Source organism: Mirounga angustirostris, unplaced genomic scaffold, assembly GCF_029215605.1.
Source record: "Mirounga angustirostris isolate CCGP_5_RB_7025 unplaced genomic scaffold, mMirAng1.0.hap1 SCAF_10, whole genome shotgun sequence".
NCBI classification, from domain to species: domain Eukaryota; kingdom Metazoa; phylum Chordata; class Mammalia; order Carnivora; family Phocidae; genus Mirounga; species Mirounga angustirostris.
The window spans coordinates 111,877,895-111,898,865 of record NW_026991718.1 but is presented as its reverse complement, the minus strand read 5'-3'; the positions used below and the strand labels follow the sequence as shown (position 1 = coordinate 111,898,865).

The following is a 20,971-nucleotide window of genomic DNA, read 5'->3' as shown; positions in this document are numbered from 1 at the left end:
TGATCTACAAGTATTTTCTCCCATTCCATAGGTTGCCTTTTCATTTCGTTGATAGTTTCTTTTGCCATGCAGAAGATTTTTCATTTGATGTAATCCTATGTGTTGATTTTTGCTTTTGTTGCTTGGGCTTTTGAAGTCCTATCCAAAAATCATTGCCAAGACCAATGTCAAGGAGATATTTCTCTAGGTTTTATTCTAGGAGTTTTAGAGTGTCAGGTCTTCACTTTCAGTCTTTAATTCATCTTGAGTTCATTTTTGTGATTGGTGTAAGATAAGGGACCAATTTCATTTTTCTGCATATAGACATCCAGTTTCCCCGCACCATTTGTTGAAGAGATTATCTTTCCTTCACTGAGTGTTCTTGCCTCCCTTGTCAAACATTAGTTGACCTTATATGTAGGGATTTATTTCTGGGCTCTCAATTCTGTTCCATTATGCCAGTACCATACTGTTTTGATTACTATAGCTTTGTAATATAGTTGAAATCAGGAAGTATGATGCCTCCAGCTTTGTTATTTTTCAGGATTGCCTTGGCTATTTGGGTGTTTTTTTGTGGGGTTTGTTTTGTTGTTGTTGTTGTTGTTGTTGTTTGTGGTCCCATATGAATTTTAGAATTGCTTTTTCTATTTCTGTGAAAAATGCCATTGGTATTTTCTTAATAGAGATTGCATTGAATCTTTAGATGGTTTTGGGTAATGTGGACATTTTAACAGAATTGATTCTTCTAATCTCTGAACACAGGACATCTTTCCATTTACTTGTGTCTTCTTCAATTTCTTTCATCAAAGTCTCACAATTTTTAAAAAATGCAAATTTTCAAGCCCCATCTCAGACATACTGAATCAGAAATCCTGGGGTGGGGCCAGCAGTCTCTGTCTTAACAAGCCATCTGGGGAGTTGTGATGCATGCTCGAGTGTGAGAATCAGTAATAATCTACTATAGCTGTATTTCTGAGATGGCCAAGTAAAACACTGATTTTTGTTTCATTATTGCCTGTTAGAGCAATTATTTCTGTGGCATTTGTGGATCCGTTCAAGCAGAAACTTCTATACCTGTGGTATGATAAATGCAAATAACTCTGCTGCAACAGAATTCAATTAGCCTACTCTGCTCAGCTAATTTTACATAATCACACAACTTCTTACAAAAAAAAAAAAAAAAAAACTAAAGCTCCTGCTGGCTAGCAAGTTCTTTTGATATTGACAATAAGATGCTTGACAATAAGAAATTGACAATAAGAAATATGGTATATATCAAATCTTTTTTGCTTACACAATCTCTCCTACTGAACACAGGGTTATTGTGAAGATTACAAATATAGTCATTCTAATTGTTACAACTCTAAGCATCAATATCTTGAGATAATTGACATTCTTTACTCTTTTCAGTCTGCGGGGGCCAAAAATCTTGCTGGATCATAAAAGGACACTGAAGGAAAAACTGCAAATCTGGTGAACAGGTGAAAAAGCCATGTAAAAATGGTGACTATTGCTGCATTCCAAGCAAGACAGATTCTCAACCACACAGACCAACCCAAGCACCTATCAGGAAATGCTGAATTGTAAGCGCTGGTTCAGAAAGAAATGATGTTTTGGAGTATGTACCATTAGCCGTCATGAGGCAAACAAAAATTTAGAGTGAAGCAGAAGAAATTTGGGACTTGTCAGGCCCGGGATTGTTAATTCCAGTCTCTCTTTCATGGGTCCATTAAGGCACATGACCTCCTCTCTGCTGTCATTCATCTCTGTCCTTACAAGTCTGGATTAAGACTTTGAGGTGCCCAAAGTACTCACTGACAATACAGTGGTGTTCCACCCTCACCAATATGTAATTCAAAACAAAACAATATTCGATCAATATAATAGAATAAAACTTAGAAAACTTCCAGTGTTTCCCATGAAAATTTCCTCAATAATTTTTTGAAACATCAAATATCAAATTACTTCATCCAAGAAAAACATTTTTCCATTTCTTTTGTACCTGCTTTGCTAGTGTCCCATGTCAAGGGTACTATTCTCTCCATCTACGCCAAAGAGTTTGAAAAGTATCTGGTGAATTCCTTGTTTTATACTTGCCTTCTTGTTCAACATAAGTAGCTCCATAATTTTTTTGACCAACAGCTACCAGGACACTAAGAATTTCTTTATAAAATAGAAGACACTTCAGATAAATGCATCCCATTTATTACTAACTCATCTTTGGTTGTAAACGTCTGTCTGACATAGACCAATGGAACAGAATGGAGACCACAGAATTACGCCCCCACATATATGGTCAACAAATATTCAACAAGAGAGCCCCAATGAAGAATATTCAATGGAGAAAGAATAGCGTTTTCATTAAATGGTTCTGGGAAAACTGGGTAACTATCTGTAGAAAAAATGAAATTGGACCCCTATTTTACACCACTCACAAAAATGAACTCAAAATAGGTTAAAGACTGAAATTGAAGACCTGAAACTGTATAACTCCTAGAAGAAAACCAAGGGGGAAAACCCCCTTGAGAGTGGTCTTGGCAATGATTTGTTGGATGTGATACCAAAGTCCAAGCAACAAAATCATAAATCACCAAACAGGACTACATCAAACTAAAACTCTTCTGCACAGCAAAAGAAACTGTCAACAAAATAAAAAGGAAACCTATGAAATGGGAAAGAATATTTGCAAATCATTTATCTGGCAAGGGATTAATATCCAAAATATATGAGGAACATACAACAATTCAGTAGCAAAACATTAAGAAATGGGCAAAGGACTTGAACAAAAACATTTTTCCAAAGAAGACATACAAATGGCCAACACATACATGAAAAGGTACTCAATATCACCGACCTACAGGGAAATTTAACTCAAAAACACAATATGAGATCACCTCACACTAACATGGCCATCCCCAAGAAGATAAGAGTTAATAAGGGTTGGTGAGGATCTGGAGAAAAGAGAACCCTTGTGCACTGTTGGTAGGAATGCAACTGTGGAAAACAATATTGAGGTTTCTCAAAACATCTGAAATAGAACTACCATATGATCCAGCAATTCCAATTCTGGGTATATATTTAAAGGAAATGAAAACAGGATCTCAAAGAGACATCTGTACTTCCATTTTCATTGCAGCATTGTTCACAGTAGCCAGCATATGGAAGTGAGCAATCTAAGTGTCCATCAATGGACAAGTGGGTAAAGAAGATGTGGTGTATGTATACGATGGAATATTATTCAGCCATGAGAATGAAGGAAGTCCTGCCTTTTGCAAAACATGGATGGACCTTGAGGACGTTATGCTAAGTGAGATAAGTCAGATAGGAAAAGACAAATACTGTATGATATCACCTATATGTGGAATCTAAATAAAAGTCAAATTTTTTAAAAGCAGAAAGTAAAATAGTGGTTACCAGGGGCTGGGGGTTGGGTTACCAGGGGCAGGAGAGATACTGTTTAAGGGCACAAACTTGCAACTAGTAGGTAAATATTAAGTTCTGGAGATTTAATGCATAATATAGTGAATATAGACAACAGTATTGTATTATAGCCATCAAACTTGATAAGAGACTAGATTTTAACTAGTTCCACCAAAAAAAGGAAATTATGTGACATGATAGAGGTGCTATCACTAAAATGGCAATCATATTACACAATATATAAATGTATCAAATCAACATGTTCTACACCTTACATTTACACAATATTATATGTCACGTATTTCAGTTAAAAATAAAATAACCACTCCTCTAAATAAATAAATAAACAGACAAAAAAGCCTTCTGTCTGATATCCTGCCCTAGAATGCAGCTGGGCCAGAGGAACGCTCTGAGGAATCCTTCTGTCTCCTTTGCTTAAGGGCTAGATGACAAAGACAACCCTGCTGATTTGCAAGCTCCATGGACTTCTTTTCTTCTCTTTTTTTTTAAAATAAATTTTTTAATGTTTTATTTATTTAAGTACTCTCTACAGCCAACATGGAGCTCAAACTCACAACCCCGAGATCAAGAGCCGCATGCTCCTATGACCGAGCCAGCCAGTCATCCCTTCATGGGCTTATTTTCTTGACCCAAGGTCTGATCATATTTGGCAATCCAAGGGCCTATCCAGGAGGTAGCTGAACCCTACATGATAATATTTACTTTCCTGAGGATGTGTGTGTGAGGAGAGGAGGAGAGGAGAGGAGGACCTAGAAAAGAACAAGAAAAAAAAAAATCTCAAATAAATGCTCCAGTATAGGCACCATTGAGAGGACAGAGCTCAAGATCAGTTCCACTGCATACCTTTTTGTTACCTCTTTCAAGAGGTCCATTCCAAAGGACCACGTAGAAGTCCTTGAGGACTCCATATTGGTTTTGATCTTTGCACAACTCCACCTTCTTGGCGACTCAACAAGGTGAGGAGCCTTGAGCTCCCCATCATGGTTCGATAATCTCAGGTTTTGGGAGCTTGTAAGAAAATCTTATCCTGAACAAGAAGAGCTTATAACAGCAAGCACAGTTAAACCCAGACTATTGGCCAGAGTCTTGCAGAAAGTTCCCAGCCAAGTATCCCTTATCCAACCAGTTTTTGTTCTAAATAATTATGAGCTACCTGCTGATACCATTCTCTCTAAACTTCAGATGTTACAATATCAGGAGCTCTATTTCCCTTCTTGGGAATTTAACAACTAAATTTGAATTCTAAGAATAAAACGCTACTCAAACCTAGCAGCACTAAAACAAAACAAAACCCCTGTGACATAGATACTAGTCCTATCACATTTTGTAGATGAGAAAACTAAGGCCAAAAAAGGGCTAATTTCATTAATTTATTCAACAAATATTTTCTAAATAGCGATTTTATTGAAAGACATGTGGTTGACACTGGAGCTATAATGCTGAAGATGACAGGCTTTTTACCTGATCTGATGAAGCTTATGGTCTAGCAAAGAAAGTGGAAAATAAACAAGCGAAAACATACATAATTTGTGATTGCTAATACAAATGAAATAAGAAAGGCACTCAGACCAAATGACAACTTGAATAGGAGGGCCTCTCCTATTCAGTTATGAGTATTCAGAGAAATCCCTTCTGAGAATGTGACATTCAATGACATTGGGGCAGATTATGAATTGGGGTGGGGTAATTCAGACGTTCCTGCTTTTCTTTTTTTTTAAGATTTTATTTATTTATTTGACAGAGAGAGAGAGAGCACAAGCAGGGGGAGCAGCAGAGGGAGAGGGAGAGCTGAGTAGGGAGCCTGATGTGAGGTTCGATCCCCGGACCCTAGAATCATGACCTGAGCCGAAGGCAGCCACTTAACCAACTGAGCTACCTGGGCACCCCTGTTTCTGCTTTTCTGTAGCAGGATGAAGAATGGTTTTCTCAAAGCCTTCCATTTGGAAAGGGTCAAGGATCTCTTCATCATCAGGACATGGAGACACACCATTCATAACATTTAAAACGTACGTTTTTTATGCTTGGATGGAACCAGAAGAGCTATTCTTTATTCTATGTAGAAATTTCTCCTATTCCATCACTTAACCTCAGCTTGACCAAGTCAGTTACAGAATACCCTTGACCTCTCTGGGCAGCCAGGTCCTAGTAAGGGAGTTCAGCCTGTTAGAACATACTAAACTAAAATTAATTTGGAAATAGCCCATCACCATCCTGGGCACTCCACACGGGGTCATCCAAGAAGAGAACAGTTTTTTTTTTATCCACATGCCAGCCCTGTAAATTCCTGCAGACTGTTCTCCTGCAGGTATGGTCATTGATTCTAGTAGAATCAGCAACCCCTTCTAAAGCTCTACAGGGACTTTTAGGGCCAAGTAAACAAGAGGAAGCAAGAGTTGATGTGGTGTGAAAATGCAACTCTGAGGAAGCAGGATAAAGCTGGTCGACTGCAGGGGTCACATCAAGGTTCTGCATCCCAAAGGCAGATCTGAATGTCAAGGCCTTCATGGATGACTCCAGGACCTCCAATGGCCTCCAGGGTGCCCTTGTCAAAAGTAACATCCCAAATTACTGTGGATCTGCCTTGGGTAAGGAGCCTTTCTTATGACATTGGATATCCCCCTTTGAGTCCTATTATAAATTATCTCTCCCAAATTCTTCAGCAAGCCAGCTCCATTATCTTGGGCAAGTCACTTCCCCTGTTGGGCACATATGTAAGTGAAGAATTTGGACTATAGATTAGCATGTGTTTGTTACCGTTTATTTCCACCAACCTTCACTGAGAATATGCTTTGTGCCTTGGGGGGTTCAAAAATGAAAGACACAATCCTTATTCTCAGCAATCTCACAGTCCAGCATGGGGAGACAAACAAGTAAACAGTTCAAATGCGGGCTTATGCTAGCGTGAGCAGGACTGTGAGCAGAGAAGGCAGGACCCTGATGAGAGGCCTGGGGAAGCCAGGGAAGATGGCTTGGTATGCAAGCCCTCCCTTTACATGTCCCCAGTCACTTCCTAAAAGTTTGTGACTTATAATCTTCTGCATGCTCTCCCAGTGCCTATAACAGATGCTCAATCAATGCACCAGCCAACAGACTGATGTTCTATATGGATTAGCTTTTACATATCTGTCCATATGTGTCCAGTTCAGTGCCCCATCCATCTGCCCCCACTCCAGAGAGTCCAATAAAACTCTAGATCAGATTTGAACTGCACCAAGTGTTCTGGACTCCTGGATCCACTGCCTCCTACTTCCCAAGGACCATGAGACTCCTGCTCCTGGCTTTTTCTATCCTTGTGTTCCCACCACAAGTGATCCCAGGTAATCAGAACCCAGGAAGGTTGCAAAAATGGAGGTGGAATGGGCTCTGGACCATGGAGTGTCCAACATGGTACTGTACCCCCCAACCTGGGCAGCTCCATGGCCCCCACATTGGGCCCATGTCCCTGGCAGGGGTAGAACCTAAGGGTAGAACAAGTTGTTCTCAATAGACAGGGGCAACCACAACATCCAGAGTTGTCTTGGGTTCTCTATTCCAAGTTGCCACCTAAGGAACCAGATGAGAGCTTGATGCACATCAGTTCTCTTTCCAGTTAGTGTCAGCTTGAAAATGACTCCAAAGCCCTCTTTCCTATGGTTTTTTGGCTCTAAAAGTCCTGAGATAGATTTAAATGAGGTTCTTTCTTTTTTTCTAATATTCTGGAATTTGGTGAACAGGTCAGAAAATATCTGCAGAGCTGTTATTTGAAAAATAGAATTGACTTTCCTTCTCCCTTTGACAGTGAAAGCCCAGGCTTTTAGTAATCACTGCTTTTAAAAGTCTACCTAAAATCATCAACAGAACTTTGCAATTGCTACTAAAGAGGACTTAAATTTCCTTACTCAAAGTACCCTGCTTTCTCCTTTGTTATTTATCTCTCAAGGTACATTTCGATGTATGCACAGAATCATATAAAAAGGAATCTAAACACTTCTGTCTTATAAAAAAAGTAAACATACTGTGTATAGTATAATGATTCAACAATTCTATACATTGCTCAATGCTCATCATGATAAGTACTCTTAAACCCCTTCACCTATTTCACCCATCCCTCACCCCTTCTCCCCTCTGATAACCAACAAGCCATCAGTTTCTTCTCTACAGTTAGAGTCCAGTTTTTTGTTTGTCTGTCTTTTCTTTGTTCATTTGTTTTGTTTCTTAAATTCCACATATAAGCGAAATCATATGGTATTTCCCTTTCTCTGACTTATTTCACTTAGCATTATTATAATTGAATAAAAAAAGAAATTAAAAAAAGCAAAAAGTAAACATACTATATCCAAGGCTATGCAGCATTCTCTTGTTCACTTAATAGTATTTTGGGATTATCTTTCTATATCATCACCAAAAGATCTACCTCATTCTTTGTAAAGTTGTGAAATCCCACTGTAAGATAAGCCATAATTTAGGTAGTCACTTGATAATTTCCTAATTTTCTATAACAACACATCAGTGATCATACTTGTATAAGTATCTTTACATATTCGGACAAGGATTTATATAGAATAGATTCCTGGGAGTCAAATGGCCAGGTTAAAGGTCAGTGTAAAATATTTTATTCCTTGAATTCCTCCCTTATGTACCTCTTAGGACACTGCCTGTAAAAAATTGCTAGCTATTAGGATTTGAGTAATTCTCCAGCCTCAATTCCACACACAATCGGGGACAATTCCATATGGTCCACATGGAACCAATTGTGTCTGCTTTGAGCTTGGTAAGGGTGGTGAGACTAGGAAAAAGACAGATGTGAAAGATTTGGTAAAAGCAATCCATGAATCATGGGAACTCAGAGAATGTGGGGAGTGAAGGAAATATTACATGTTCTGGGGTTTTAAGTCTGAGGGTTCTGGTAAGAAATAGAAACGTGAAGCCATCCCCTTGAAGGAATAGTTGAGATGATGAAAGAAGCATAAAGTCTTCATGTTTTATCTTGGACAACTCCTAAGTTTAAGGAACAAGAATAAAAATCAGTGACATTTATACAAGCAGGGAAATCTCCCCACCTCTCACCAGCGGCGCACCAGGGTCACCATATCACCATAATCCCTCCAACACTCACATTATTTTTACCGGTCTCATGGGTATAAAGTAATACCACACCATTGTTTTAATTTGCATTTCTCTTATCCTGTGATCAAAATACATGAATGACTTTCTTTCAGTGACCTGCAAGACCCTCTGTGATCTCAACCTCCATTATATTTCTCCAATTACTCTCCATCTAACTTATTCTGTAGACAGCATCGCTACCTTATGGTTTTCCCAAAACTTCAGGATAGACCCTCCCTCTGGGCCTTTGTACTTGCTGCTTCCTCTGCCTGGTACACCAACCCATTCCCACAGTTAGTCTCAAAGCTCCCTCTTTCATATCCTCTCCATGAAGTCTTTTACTACTTCCCTTCCAGTCACACACTTCCTGCCCGCCCCTGCTTCACCACTCTCCATAACGCTTATCATCTGTATCTAAATAAAGTATCACTTTCTTCTCTTACTCACTGTCTTACTTATTGTCTCCTGAAAAGACTGATATCTCCATGAGAGCATGACTTTTAGTTTATTTTGTTAATGGATGTATTCTCCTGTATCTTGAACTGCGTCTGATATGTAGGCAACACTTAACAAACATTTGTTGAATGAGTGAATAAGTGACTCTTTCCGCTTCAGTTAATTGCCTATTCATAGCATTTGCCCATTATTTCTTCTGAGCAGGTGATACTTTCTTGCTGATCTGCAGGAATTCTTTATCTTTGATATTATTTCCCAGTCAGCTTTAGTCACTGGTATTTTATCCCCCAAACTGTCATCTACCTATGACCTTTGCCCATGATATGTCATTCATTGAACAGAAATACTTAATTCTGGTATAATCAAATTCAACAATTTTTTTGCTTTGTGGGTTATGCTCAGTGATTTTATTAAAGAAGTCTTCCCCATTCTTGTGTCTCAAAGAGAATCTCTGACATTATTTTCTTTTCTTTAAATTTTTTATTTAAATTCAATTTAATTAACATACACTGTATTTTAGTTTCAGGGGTAGAATTTAGTGATTTATCAGTTGCGTATAACACCCGGTGCTCATTACATCAAGCACCCTCCTTAATGCCCATCACCCAATTACCCCAACCCCCCACCCACTTACCCTCCAGCAACCCCCAGTTTGTTTCGTATACTTAAGAGTCTCTTGGGACGCTTAAGTGTCTGCTTTCGGCTCAGGTCATGATCCCAAGGGTCCTGGGATCAAGTCCCACATTGGGCTCCTTGCTCAATGGGGAACCTGCTTCTCCCTCTGCCTGCCACTCCCTTGCTTGTGTTCTCTCTCTCTCTAATAATAAATAAATAAATAAATAAATAAATAAATAAATAAATAAAATCTTTTTTAAGAAGAGTCTCTTATGGTTTGCCTCCCTCTCTGTTTTCATCTTATTTTATTTTTCCTTCCCTTCCCCTATGTTCATCTGTTTTGTTTCTTAAATTCCACATGAATGAAATCATATGGTATTTATCTTTCTCTGACTGGTTTATTTCACTTAGCATAATACCCTCTAGTTCCATTCACATTGTTGCAAATGGCAAGATTTCATTCTTTTTGATGGCTGAGTAATATTTCATTGTGTATATATACCACATCTTCTTTACCCATTCATCTGTCAATGGACTCTGGGCTCTTTCCATAGTTTGACTACTGTAGACATTTATTTAGGATGCCAGTGCCCCTTCAAATCACTATGTTTGTGTTCCTTGGATAAATGCTTAGTAGTGCAATTGCTGGTTCACAGGGTAACTCTATTTTTAACTTTTTGAGGAACCCCCATACTGTTTTCCAGAGTGGCTGTACCAGTTTGTATTCCCACCAACAGTGTAGGAGGGTTCCCCTCTCTCTCCATCCTCACCAACATCTGTCGTTTCCTGAATTGTTCATTTTAGCCATTCTGACCGGTGTGAGGTGGTATCTCATTGTGGTTTTGATTTGTATTTCCCTGATGCCAAGTGATGTTGAGCTCTGACATTATTTTCGAATAACTTTTTTGCTATGCCTTTCACATTCAGACCTTCAAGACACAAGATGAAATGTGTAAATTCACTTTGTATTTTTCTCCTGGAGTGAGCCAGTTTTCCCACCACTATATGCTGAATAATCTATGCTTTCTCCATTGAGCCATAGTCTAATTGTTACCGCATATTAAGTTCCCCATGTAAGCATGTATCTATTTCAGCTGCCTATTCTGTTCTATTGGTCTATTTGTTCTTTTGACAATACTATATTTTTTGTAATACCTTGGCTTTCTAATTTGTCAGTGTCTAGAAGGGCAAGCTTTTGTCTTGCTTTTTATTTTTTTAAGTAATCTTAGCTATTGGTGGCCTTTATTCTTCATTATAAATCTTAAAGTAAAATAATCAAGTCTCCCAAAACTCCCACTGGGATTTTGATAAAGAATGCATTAAATTTATGGATCTACATTCTGCATGGAGCACTGGGTGTTATGCACAAACAATGAATCATGGAACACTTCATCTAAAACTAATGATGTAATGTATGGGGATTAACATAAGAATTAAAAAAAAGGAAAAAAAAATAAATTTATGGATTAATTTAGGGGCAAGTGAATCTTTATGATAATTAAGTCATTCCATCCAAGATCACATCTGCTGTTTGAGTTTTAAAATACATCCCACTGGGGCGCCTGGGTGGCTCACTAGTCGTTAAGCGTCTGCCTTCGGCTCAGGTCATGATCCCAGAGTCCTGAGATCGAGCCCCGCATCGGGCTCCCTGCTCCGCGGGAAGCCTGCTTCTCCCTCTCCCACTCCCCCTGCTTGTGTTCCCTCTCTCGCTGTGTCTCTCTCTGTCAAATAAATAAATAAAATATTTTTAAAAATAAAATAAAATACATCCCATAGAGGTCTTGAGTATTCTTCATTTAAAACAAGATACTTCATAGCTATGTTATATATTTATTATACTTTTTAGTTAGTTATTGTTGGTGTAGAGAAGTGCTATTGATTCTTGTAAATCAATGTAACCATTAATTTAAGTTTGTTGATTCCTTTTTATATTATAATCATGACTGCTAGAATGGATGACAATCTTATCTTTCCTTCCAATCCTAATACTCTTGTTTTGGTTTTGATTTTGGTTGTTTTTTTTTCCCCCTTTAAGCACTGACCAGGTCTACCACTATTATTTTAAACAATAGCAATAATAGCACGTTTGTTTTCCTGACCTCAACAGGAATGAATTTCTCCATGAGATAATGTTAGCTCTAGAATTTGATACATAAGCTTCACCAAATCAAAGAAATTCCCTCTATTCCCCACTTTGCCTAGAGTTTTCATTATAAGTAAGCATTGAACTCTATCAAATCATTTTTCTGCGTCAAAAAAAGTAGCTCTATTATTTATCTCTTTAATTCTACACAGGCAGTAAGTTTCATTGACAAATTGACAGATTTTCTAAGTTGGATGATATTTTGCAGTTGGAGTTATATCCTACGTGATCATGATGTATTTTAATACACTACTGAATTCAGTTAGCTAATACTTTAATTAGGATATTTTTGAGTCTCTATTTGTAAACAAAATGGACTTATAATTCTTTTTCCCTCCTGTTTTCTGGAATATTTTATATAAGATAATACTTGGATTGATCTTCTGTGAAACTAGGAGAACTCCCCTTTAAAATCAGGATAGCAGTGTAATTCACAATTGCCAAAAGGTAGAAGCAACCAGAATGTCCACTGACAGATGAAAGGACAAACAAAATGTGGTGTTCACATGCAATGGAATAATACTCAGCCTTAAAAAGGAAGGGCATTTTGACACAGGCTACAGTGCGAATGAGCACTAAAGTCAAAATGCTAAGTGAGATAGCCAGTCACAAGAGGACAGATACCGTATGAGTCCTCTGGTGTGAGGTACCTACAGTAGTCAGATTCAGAGAGACGGAAAGTAGCATGGTGGTTGTCAGGGGGATGGGAGGTAACTTTTTATCAGGTACAGAGTTTCAGTGTTGCAGTGAAGAGTTCTAGGGAGAGATGGTGGGGATGGTAATGCAGCAATGTGAATGTGCATAATGCCTCTGAACTATACACCCCTAAATGGTTAAGGTGGTACATTTTATACTCTATGTATTTTACCAAAATTTAAAAAATCATCCAGGGCTGAGGCTTTGGGGAAGAAGAGGTTTCTCATTGCTAGCTATTTTAATTTCTTAACACTCATTGATTTATTCAAGTTTTTATGTCTTACCTGTGCCATCCCTGGAATATTTTTCAGGATTTACCCCCATTGCATCTGGGTTTTCAATTTTATTGGTATATAGTTGTTGATAGTTCTCTTCTGTTATTTTCAATATGGTGTATCTGTTTTGATGTCACCATTTCACTATAGCTGTCATTTTTGATGTCTTCCCTTTTTTCCTAATCAGTCTCTCCAGAAGTTTTCTGATCTCATTTCTTCTGACTTAATTATTTCTGACTTTATTTTACTATTCTTCTAATCTAAGTTGCATTTTCACCATATTATTTAATTTCTAAATACATGAAATTTTTCATTCTAATATGGCATTTGGTTGGAAAACACAGAATGTACAAACATTAACACTGTTGAATTAAATTAATACACTATTGAATATTAAACGCATGAAATTCACATGAGGTTTTTTTACAGCCTGAAACTTAGCTCTACTTCTTAATGAGAATGCAGGCACCTGGGTATTCATTTTATTGTTACTAGTATGTTCTATATATTCATTTGAATATATAAAGTAATTAACCACATGGGGTATGACCAATGCAAATAACTCAAACAACAGTGACAACAAGATGAACTTTCTTTATGCGGATAGCTTCACACAGGCCCAGGTAGCTTCATTATAATAAGCTCCAATTCCTTGTGACTAGCAAGTTTCTTTTCATTTATGGTAAGATTCATCTCACTTTCAGAAAAGTTAAAAAATGGGCACATAAGAGGTTGGGAAAAGATACTTTTAGAAACGTGGTATTTACCAGGCCTGGGCTGGGAGTCTTAAAGCCAGAATCTAATTATGACCCATGATGTCGTTATGGGATGCCAAAGAAACAGTCAGTCATGCTTGTAAAACTGAGAGCATCAGTAGCCTAAAATAATGGTCTCTCCTTGTGTTATTTAGCCTATGGTGGTGGAAAAAAAATGCTGGCACAAATCCGGATACTGCAGGAAAACCTGCAGAGTTGACAAAGTGATAAAAACAGTATGTCAACATTATCAAGTCTGCTGTGTTCCAAACCAGAAAGTTCCTATCACTTCTCCCACACCCATACCTAATTTTCAAACAGATATTATTGATATCCTGGTAACAAGTCTTACTACACCTAGCTTTGAAATAAGCACCGAGAATAAAGAAGATGAAAAGTCTGACTCGGAACTGGAAACGTAGATCTTTCTCTGAGAGATTCATCAAAGCTCATGACTTCCTCTTGGCTTCCTCTTGGTCGCTCAGCCCCATCCTCAGAGGGATGGACTAAGTCATATCAATAAAACACTAAAAATACCAGAGTGATCCACCCACCGTCAGTGTGTAATTCTAGATAAAAACAGCTGTGTAAATAAGTCTGAAAATTGTCAGTACTTCCAACAAGAAACTCCTCGGGCTTTTCCCAAAATTTCAAATTATTTGCACAACCAGTTTTAACCCATTTTTAGTGTCCCTTGTTTGCTGGTGACCTATGCACAGCCTTAAGCACTTAGTTAAGTATCCCAACCCTGATCTTTCCATTGTCCTGTCTTCTCAACAAGTGCTTTGGTATATACTAGAGACATCCCTTGTGTTCGTCCTGCCTCTTCATAGCAGCAAAAATTGTCACAATCAAAATTCCGAATCGTTGCATTTGTAAGAGTAGCTTCTAGGACCCTAAAGCCTTTCTTTACAACAGTAGACACCTCAGGTGAAAGCATCCATTTCACTACTCACTAACTTTGGCCCTAAAGCCCTATATTACCAACTCACTGTAGGAAAACGGCTGGCCCAGTGTAAGCTGTGAGGACTCCTTTTTGCTCCAATTGCTTCAAGGTTGGGAATAGAAGCTGTTGAAAGGCTGGCTTCATAAGCCCATTTCCTGATGGGTCATTTTGTCCACTTGGTTACTGAGAGCTTTATTTATCTCCCTCTGATGGCATAAAAATATCTACACACCCTGTCCCCTTTCAGAGAGGCCCACCCACCTAACCGCCACCCACTTCATTTTCACCTAACTTCTAATCTTCTTCTAAGACACTGACTAGCCCACCAGTCAACCCATTATCACTGTCCATGAATCACTATGGATCCACACCTTGGACCATACCTCCTTCTACAGAAAGGATTTCCCTTACTCACTGTGCAATTTCAGGACCACTTCTAAATCAGGCTATAATGCATCACTTCTGGCCAGTGCTAGCATATGGTGTAAGCCACTCCACAGACCTGGCTTTCCTTTTCCTCCTTTGTTCTCTACACATAACAATTCTCTGTGACATCATTAGTGTGTGATGAAGGAGAGCCAGTAAAACACAGGCATCTAAACCACCGGCTCCTACAGTTTATTTATACCTTCCAGATCTACTGAGTCTCTGATCTGAATATACCGTTTCCACCCAGCACTGGAATGCTTCTTCACAAGGGTCAGGTAATACGCACGTGATGATGGAAAATTCAAATCTCATGAATTTATTTTTTCAAGTTACTCTTAAAATTATTGTTACTAATAATTCTGATACTTGAAGTCCTTGAAGTCTGGATCTCTGGTCTGCAGTTTCAGCTGGTCTAATTTCATGGTGCCTTATGTCCTTGTGGTCTTTGTGATTTGGGGCTCTGAGCTATGCATTTTCCTTGGAACTTAATCTGAGTATATTAGTTGAGTCATGACTTAAAGGTCTGTTCCTTCATTTGTTTCTGTCACACATCTTTGCCCCTACTACTTTGGGACAACTTTAAGCAAAATCATCAGCTTGATTTTTTTTTTTTCGGACCATCCATATACCAAGAAACTATGTGAGAGGGGCGCCTGGCTGGTTCAGTCAGAAGAGTGTGCGACTCTTGATCATGAGTTGGGTCATGAGTTCGAGCCCCACATTGGGTGCAGAAATTACTTAAATAAATGTTTGTATAGTTTTTATTTATTTATTTGCCAGAGGGAGAGAGAGCACAGCAGGGGGAGCGGCAGGCAGAGGGAGAAGCAGGCTCCCCGCTGAGCAAGGAGCCGGATGCTGGACTCTATCCCAGGACCCTGGGGTCATGACCTGAGCGGAAGGCAGACGCTTAACCGACTGAGCTGCCCAGGAGCTCCAGCTCTCTCTTTTTAAAAAAAATTTATTGGGACGCCTGGGTGGCTCAGTCGGCTAAGCGTCTGCTTCCGCTCAGTCATGATCTCAGGGTCCTGGGATGGAGTCCCAGCATCAGGTTCCCTGCTCAGTGGGGAGCCTGCTTCTCCCTCTACCTCCTGCTCCCCCCAACTCGTGTGCTCACTCTCTTGTGCTCTCTCACATGCACTCGTGCTCTCTTTCTCTCAAATAAATACATAAAATCCTTTTTAAAAAAAAAAAAAAAAGAATATTAAAAAGAGAAAGACTGTGTGAAAGCCAGCTTGAAGTTGTAAATTTTCAGCAGAGATTTTCTTCTGTATACTGAGTACCAAGGTTCAAGACCAGACAATTTTCCTTGAAAAACGCCTAATGAAGGAGAACGAATATTGTATCTGTTTTATCTTTACACAGCATGTGTAACACTTTCAGGACTGAGATTTAAGTAGGAGTCTCCTACGAGACTCCCGTTTTTTCAGACCCTAGGCATTGTCTCCTCTCCCCTGCCTACACCTGACCCTGGCCAAAGCCACGGAAATGAAAGCTCAAGTTCACCTGATACAGCAATGCTTTCAAGACAAAAAGCAGTCTCAGTTACTGCCTTCAAAAAAGCACCTGGTTTCACTTGGCCTTAATATTCTTTACTTTTTTTGAAAGTCAAGGATACTTATGAAGGGGGTTTTTTGGTATATTTTAAATAAATGATTTTAGGTATTCTCAACGGGAAGGTTTATCTGGGTTCTTAGGTCATGACTCTGTCAGAAACAGAGGTCCAGAACCACCAATTTTGTCCAGTTCATAAGGTTTGTTGTTATGAGAGGCTGGGCAACAGTATAGAAGGAAGGAAGAGAAGAGAATTGTCAAAGGAGGAGACTGACACTCAATGTCTGAAGCCAAATGCTGAAACGATTGTTTTCTTAAAGAAAGAAAGCCAAGCCGGTCAGGTCATGCATTAGGCTCATTAAGCAGAACAAAGTGCTGAACTTATACAGCATTTGAGGGAAGGATCCTGGGGGCAGTGGTGTTGGTTACAGATGTGGAGAAGGGTTGATGACTACTTAGAAGCGTAGACCCTGAAGCGAATCCAGCGCCGACTGTCTGACCTTCAAAGCATAACGCTGTCACTGATGATTTGGCTTCCAGAGGTGCATTCACCGAAGCAAGTTGTCACTGAGGGATGAGAAAGGTTTCAAAACTCTCAAGCTGTTTACTTGTTGACATGGCTACAGAACTCTCAGCCTTATCCTAGGGATGTGGAGGGTTTTGATTCTCACAAGAGAAGAGAGACACCACAGGAATGCAATAGGCAAAGGACAGCAGAGAAACTCCAAAAGGTAATGGAGGAAGAGCAGCCTGGAAGTTAGGAGGAAAACAAAGAAAGACTGAAATCACAGAAGCTAACCAAGTTCAGATTTCTAGGGAGACAATGAACTCCAGTTGGAAATGCTACCAGGAGGCAGAGTGAGATGCAAGTTGAGCAACATCCATGAACCTTTCAAAAAGGAGGTGCACCAGTGAGCTTGGCCGGAGCCAGTTCAATAGAATAATAAGCCCAGAAGCAAATTATACCAAGTTGAGGAGGGGCAGAGGATGGAGAAAGATAATCAGCAAATGTAGCTACTCTCCTTTTGACAGATTTTGGAACTGAAGGTGGAGAAAGAAAAAAGATATTAGTGGAGGTAAGACATAGAAAGTAAAATTAGAATTTGACCTTAAAAAGCTAGTGTTGGTGGTAATTAGGGGCCCAAGCCTCCTAGATTTTCTGGAATTAAAAGTTCTTAACAATCATGGAAAAGAACAATAGCATCTAATGTTCAAATTTCTTCCTCAATAATCACCAAAAAGACCTCCAGCCTCACAAGCTTGAAACCCTGACAGGACAACTTATTCGCCTTACAACAGCTGGTTAGGAAGTTCTTCCATAAACTAAGACATATTTGTCTACAAGACCTCCACCCGCTGCCCTGTGCATCCATCCACTAGCCCCGGGCCCCCTCTGAGCCCGACATAGCACAGATGAAGTCATGGTTCTACCCAAACCCTTCAACTCTCCCTCAGTGGTCTCAAGACATTCCCTCCCCATCTTCCATGGTTTGTCTAGATTCTTCTTGTCCTTACAGTTTTCTAGCCTTCTCTCCCACAGGGCTGGATCCAGAATGGGACAGATATCTCACCACGCAAATCCCAGTCTCTCACCATGATTTCCAATGGACGAAAGACAGACAAGGGTGGCGGGTGCATGAATTTTAATAGGGCCTCTTGACAGCAGGTTAAAGATGGTGATCACCAGCACTCAAGATATTTTTGGCCAGCGATTCTGTTGGCTCCAGTCATTTTTCTCTTCTCTGCCAGAAATACTTATCCTCATGTAGGACTGTAGGCAGCATGGCTGATAATTTAGGCAGTAGAGGTAGGGCTGTTCAGTCTTTCTGCAAGAGGGTCTACAGACTCCCATGTTTCCCATGCATCGAAGGGTGTGATGTCTGCCTGGCCAAAACAAACAAACAAAATACACATAGTTAATTTCCACTTAACAATAACATAGATCTGAGGAGTCAGGGAGCATAGTCAAAACCTAAAAGGGTAAGATAAGAATGAGATGCCACTGCACACCTATTAGGATGACCAAAATCTGGAACACTTGACAACACCAAATGCTGGCAAGGATGTGGAGCCACAGAAACTCTCCTACGCCGCTGATGGCAATGAGAACCGACACAGCCACTTTGGAAGACAGTTTGTCAGTTTCTTCCAAAACTAAACATATGCTTACCACACAATCCACTCATTGTGCTTCTTAGTGTTTACCAAAGACATTGAAAACTTATGTCTACACAAAAATCTGCACAAGAACTGCTTCATGCAGGCAGTTTGAAAATAAAGTTCCAGAGAAACAAAATCTATTTCAGGAGGATCATGGAATTCCAACACATCTAAAGGGTGGAGTAGCTCCTGCTCCCGTAGGAGCCACCATGGTGCTCACAGTGGGTGGGAGAGCGTATGCTTATCGCAGCTAGCTGTGGCTACATCGCCCAAGAAGCAGGGGTGACTTCAGCTTGTCATCTCAGCAGGGAGTTGGATCAGTTTCATTTAGCTCTCTATGGACCAGTAATCAATAAATAACTGAGTGCTTCTTTGGGAATCGATATTTATTGACTTATACCAACAGCCGCCAATAAAGCAGTCTTTACCATGAAAAAAACCCTGCACATGATGTTTATGGTAGCTTTATTCATGACTGCCAAAATCTGTAAACAACCAAGATGCCCTTCAGTGGGTGAGTGGATAAACTGTGGCACATCCAGACAAGAGAATACTATTCAGTGCTAAAAAGCAATGAGCTGTCAAGTCATGAACAGACGTGGAAGAATCTTAAATGCATATTACTGAGTGAGAGAAGCCAATCTGAGAGGGCTCCCATACATACTGTATATTTCAACTATATGACATTTTGGAAAAGGCAAAACTATGGGGATAATAAAAAGTGTGGCCAATAAAAAAAAGAAGTGTGGACAATAAAAAAAGTGTGGCCAGGGGTTGGGGTAGGAGACAGATGAATAGGCAGAGCACAGAGTAATTGGTGGGCAGTGAAATTACTCTATATGATCCTCCAATGATCAATTCGTGTCATTATACATTTGTCCAAGCCCAGAGAATGTACAACAACAAGAGTGAACCCTAAGATAAAATGTGGACTTTGGATGATAATGGTATGTCAATGTAGCTTCATCAGTTAAAACAAATGCACCACTCCATGGCGAGCTGTTGATAACAGGGAAAACTATGCAGGAGTAGGGGCAGAGGGTATGTGAGAATTCTCTGTACCTTCTTCTCCATTTTGCTGTGAACCTAAAACCAGTCTAAAAGCATAAGTCTTTTTTAAAAAAAAAAGAATGCCTTAAAAAATAAATAAAGCTGTTATGAACTTTCATTGATAAGTTTTTAGAACTAAATTTTCATTTTTCTGGAATAAATGCCCAGGAGTGCATTTGCTGGGTAACATGGACAGTGTATATTTAGTTTTTTTTAAAGGAAACTGCAAAAACTGTTTTCCAGAACTGTACCACTTAACGTTCTCACCAGCAATGTGTACAAGATCCAGTTTCTCCGCCTCTTTACCAGCATTTAGTACTGCCACTATTTTTAATTCTAGCTGTCCTACTAGTTATGTAGTGGAATATCATGAGGTCTTAATACACGTATCCCTAATGGCTAATGAGGTTGAACATCTTTTTGTGTGGTTATTTGTCATCTGTATATCCTCTTTAGTGAAATGTCTTTCTTCTAATTTGATTGGTTTTTTTTAAAGATTTTATTTATTTATTTGTCGGAGTGGAGAGAGACAGAGAGTGAGGGAGAGAGAGCACAAACAGGGAGAGCTGCAGGCAGAGGGAGAAGCCGACTCCCCACTGAGCAGGGAGCCCAATGTGGGGCTCCATCCCAGGACTCTGAGATCATGACCTGAGCTGAAGGCAGACACTTAACCAAGTGAGCCACCAAGGCATCCCTAATTTGATTGGTTTTTACTGTTGAGCTTTGAGAGTTGTTTCTGTATTCTAGAAACAGGTCCTTTGTCAGATTTGTGGCTTGCAAATATTTCTCCCAGTCTGCCATGTGTCTTTCCATCTATCCTTTTCACAGTCCTTCTCCCAGAGCGAACATTTTAAATTTTGATTAAGTCCAACTTACTGATTTTTTTTCTTTTGTGGATTGTGTTTTCACATCTAAGAAATTTTCACCCTAGCCCTAGGTCTGAAAGACTTTCCTACATTTTTCTCTAGAAGTTTTATACTTTTACGTCTTATGTTTTGAGTTAAATTTAATATAAGATGTGAGGTCTAGATTGAGGTTTTTTCTTCCTTCCTTCCTTCCTACCTTCCTTCCTTCCTTCTTCCTTCTTCCTTCCTCCTTCTTCCTTCTTCCTTCCTTCTTTCTTTCTTTCTGTCTTCCTTCCTTCCTTCTTCCTTCCTTTCTTCCTTCCTTCTTTGTCTTTCTTTCTTTCTTTCTTTCTTTCTTTCTTTCTTTCTTTCTTTCTTTCTTTCTTTCTTTCTTTCTTTCTTTCTTTCTTTCTCTTTCTTTCCAATGTCCAAGTGCTCCAGCACTATTTGTTGAAAAAACATATCTTTCTCCCATTAAATTTCTTTTGCACATTTTGAAAAATCAGTTGGTTGTACACATGGGGGGCTATTTCTGATTTCCTATT

The 20,971-nt window shown here is 39.3% G+C and overlaps 2 protein-coding genes and 1 pseudogene across 2 annotated transcripts; 2 read left to right on the top strand and 1 right to left on the bottom strand.

Moving 5' to 3' along the window:
- Positions 1–6,679: 6,679 nt before the first annotated feature.
- Positions 6,680–13,867, top strand: DEFB118 (defensin beta 118). Its single transcript, XM_045883842.2, is given in 3 exon segments — positions 6,680–6,737; positions 13,601–13,611; positions 13,613–13,867. Coding segments are annotated over 3 exon segments (324 nt in total).
- Positions 13,868–14,842: 975 nt separating this feature from the next.
- Positions 14,843–18,817, top strand: LOC129046154 (cytochrome c oxidase subunit 7A2, mitochondrial-like; annotated as a pseudogene).
- Positions 18,062–18,557, bottom strand: LOC123850594 (beta-defensin 119). Its single transcript, XM_054509558.1, has 2 exons — positions 18,542–18,557; positions 18,062–18,255 (listed from the first exon to the last, which is right to left on the bottom strand). The coding sequence occupies exons 1-2, from the start codon at positions 18,555–18,557 to the stop codon at positions 18,062–18,064; spliced, it is 210 nt and encodes a 69-aa protein (XP_054365533.1).
- Positions 18,818–20,971: the final 2,154 nt, after the last annotated feature.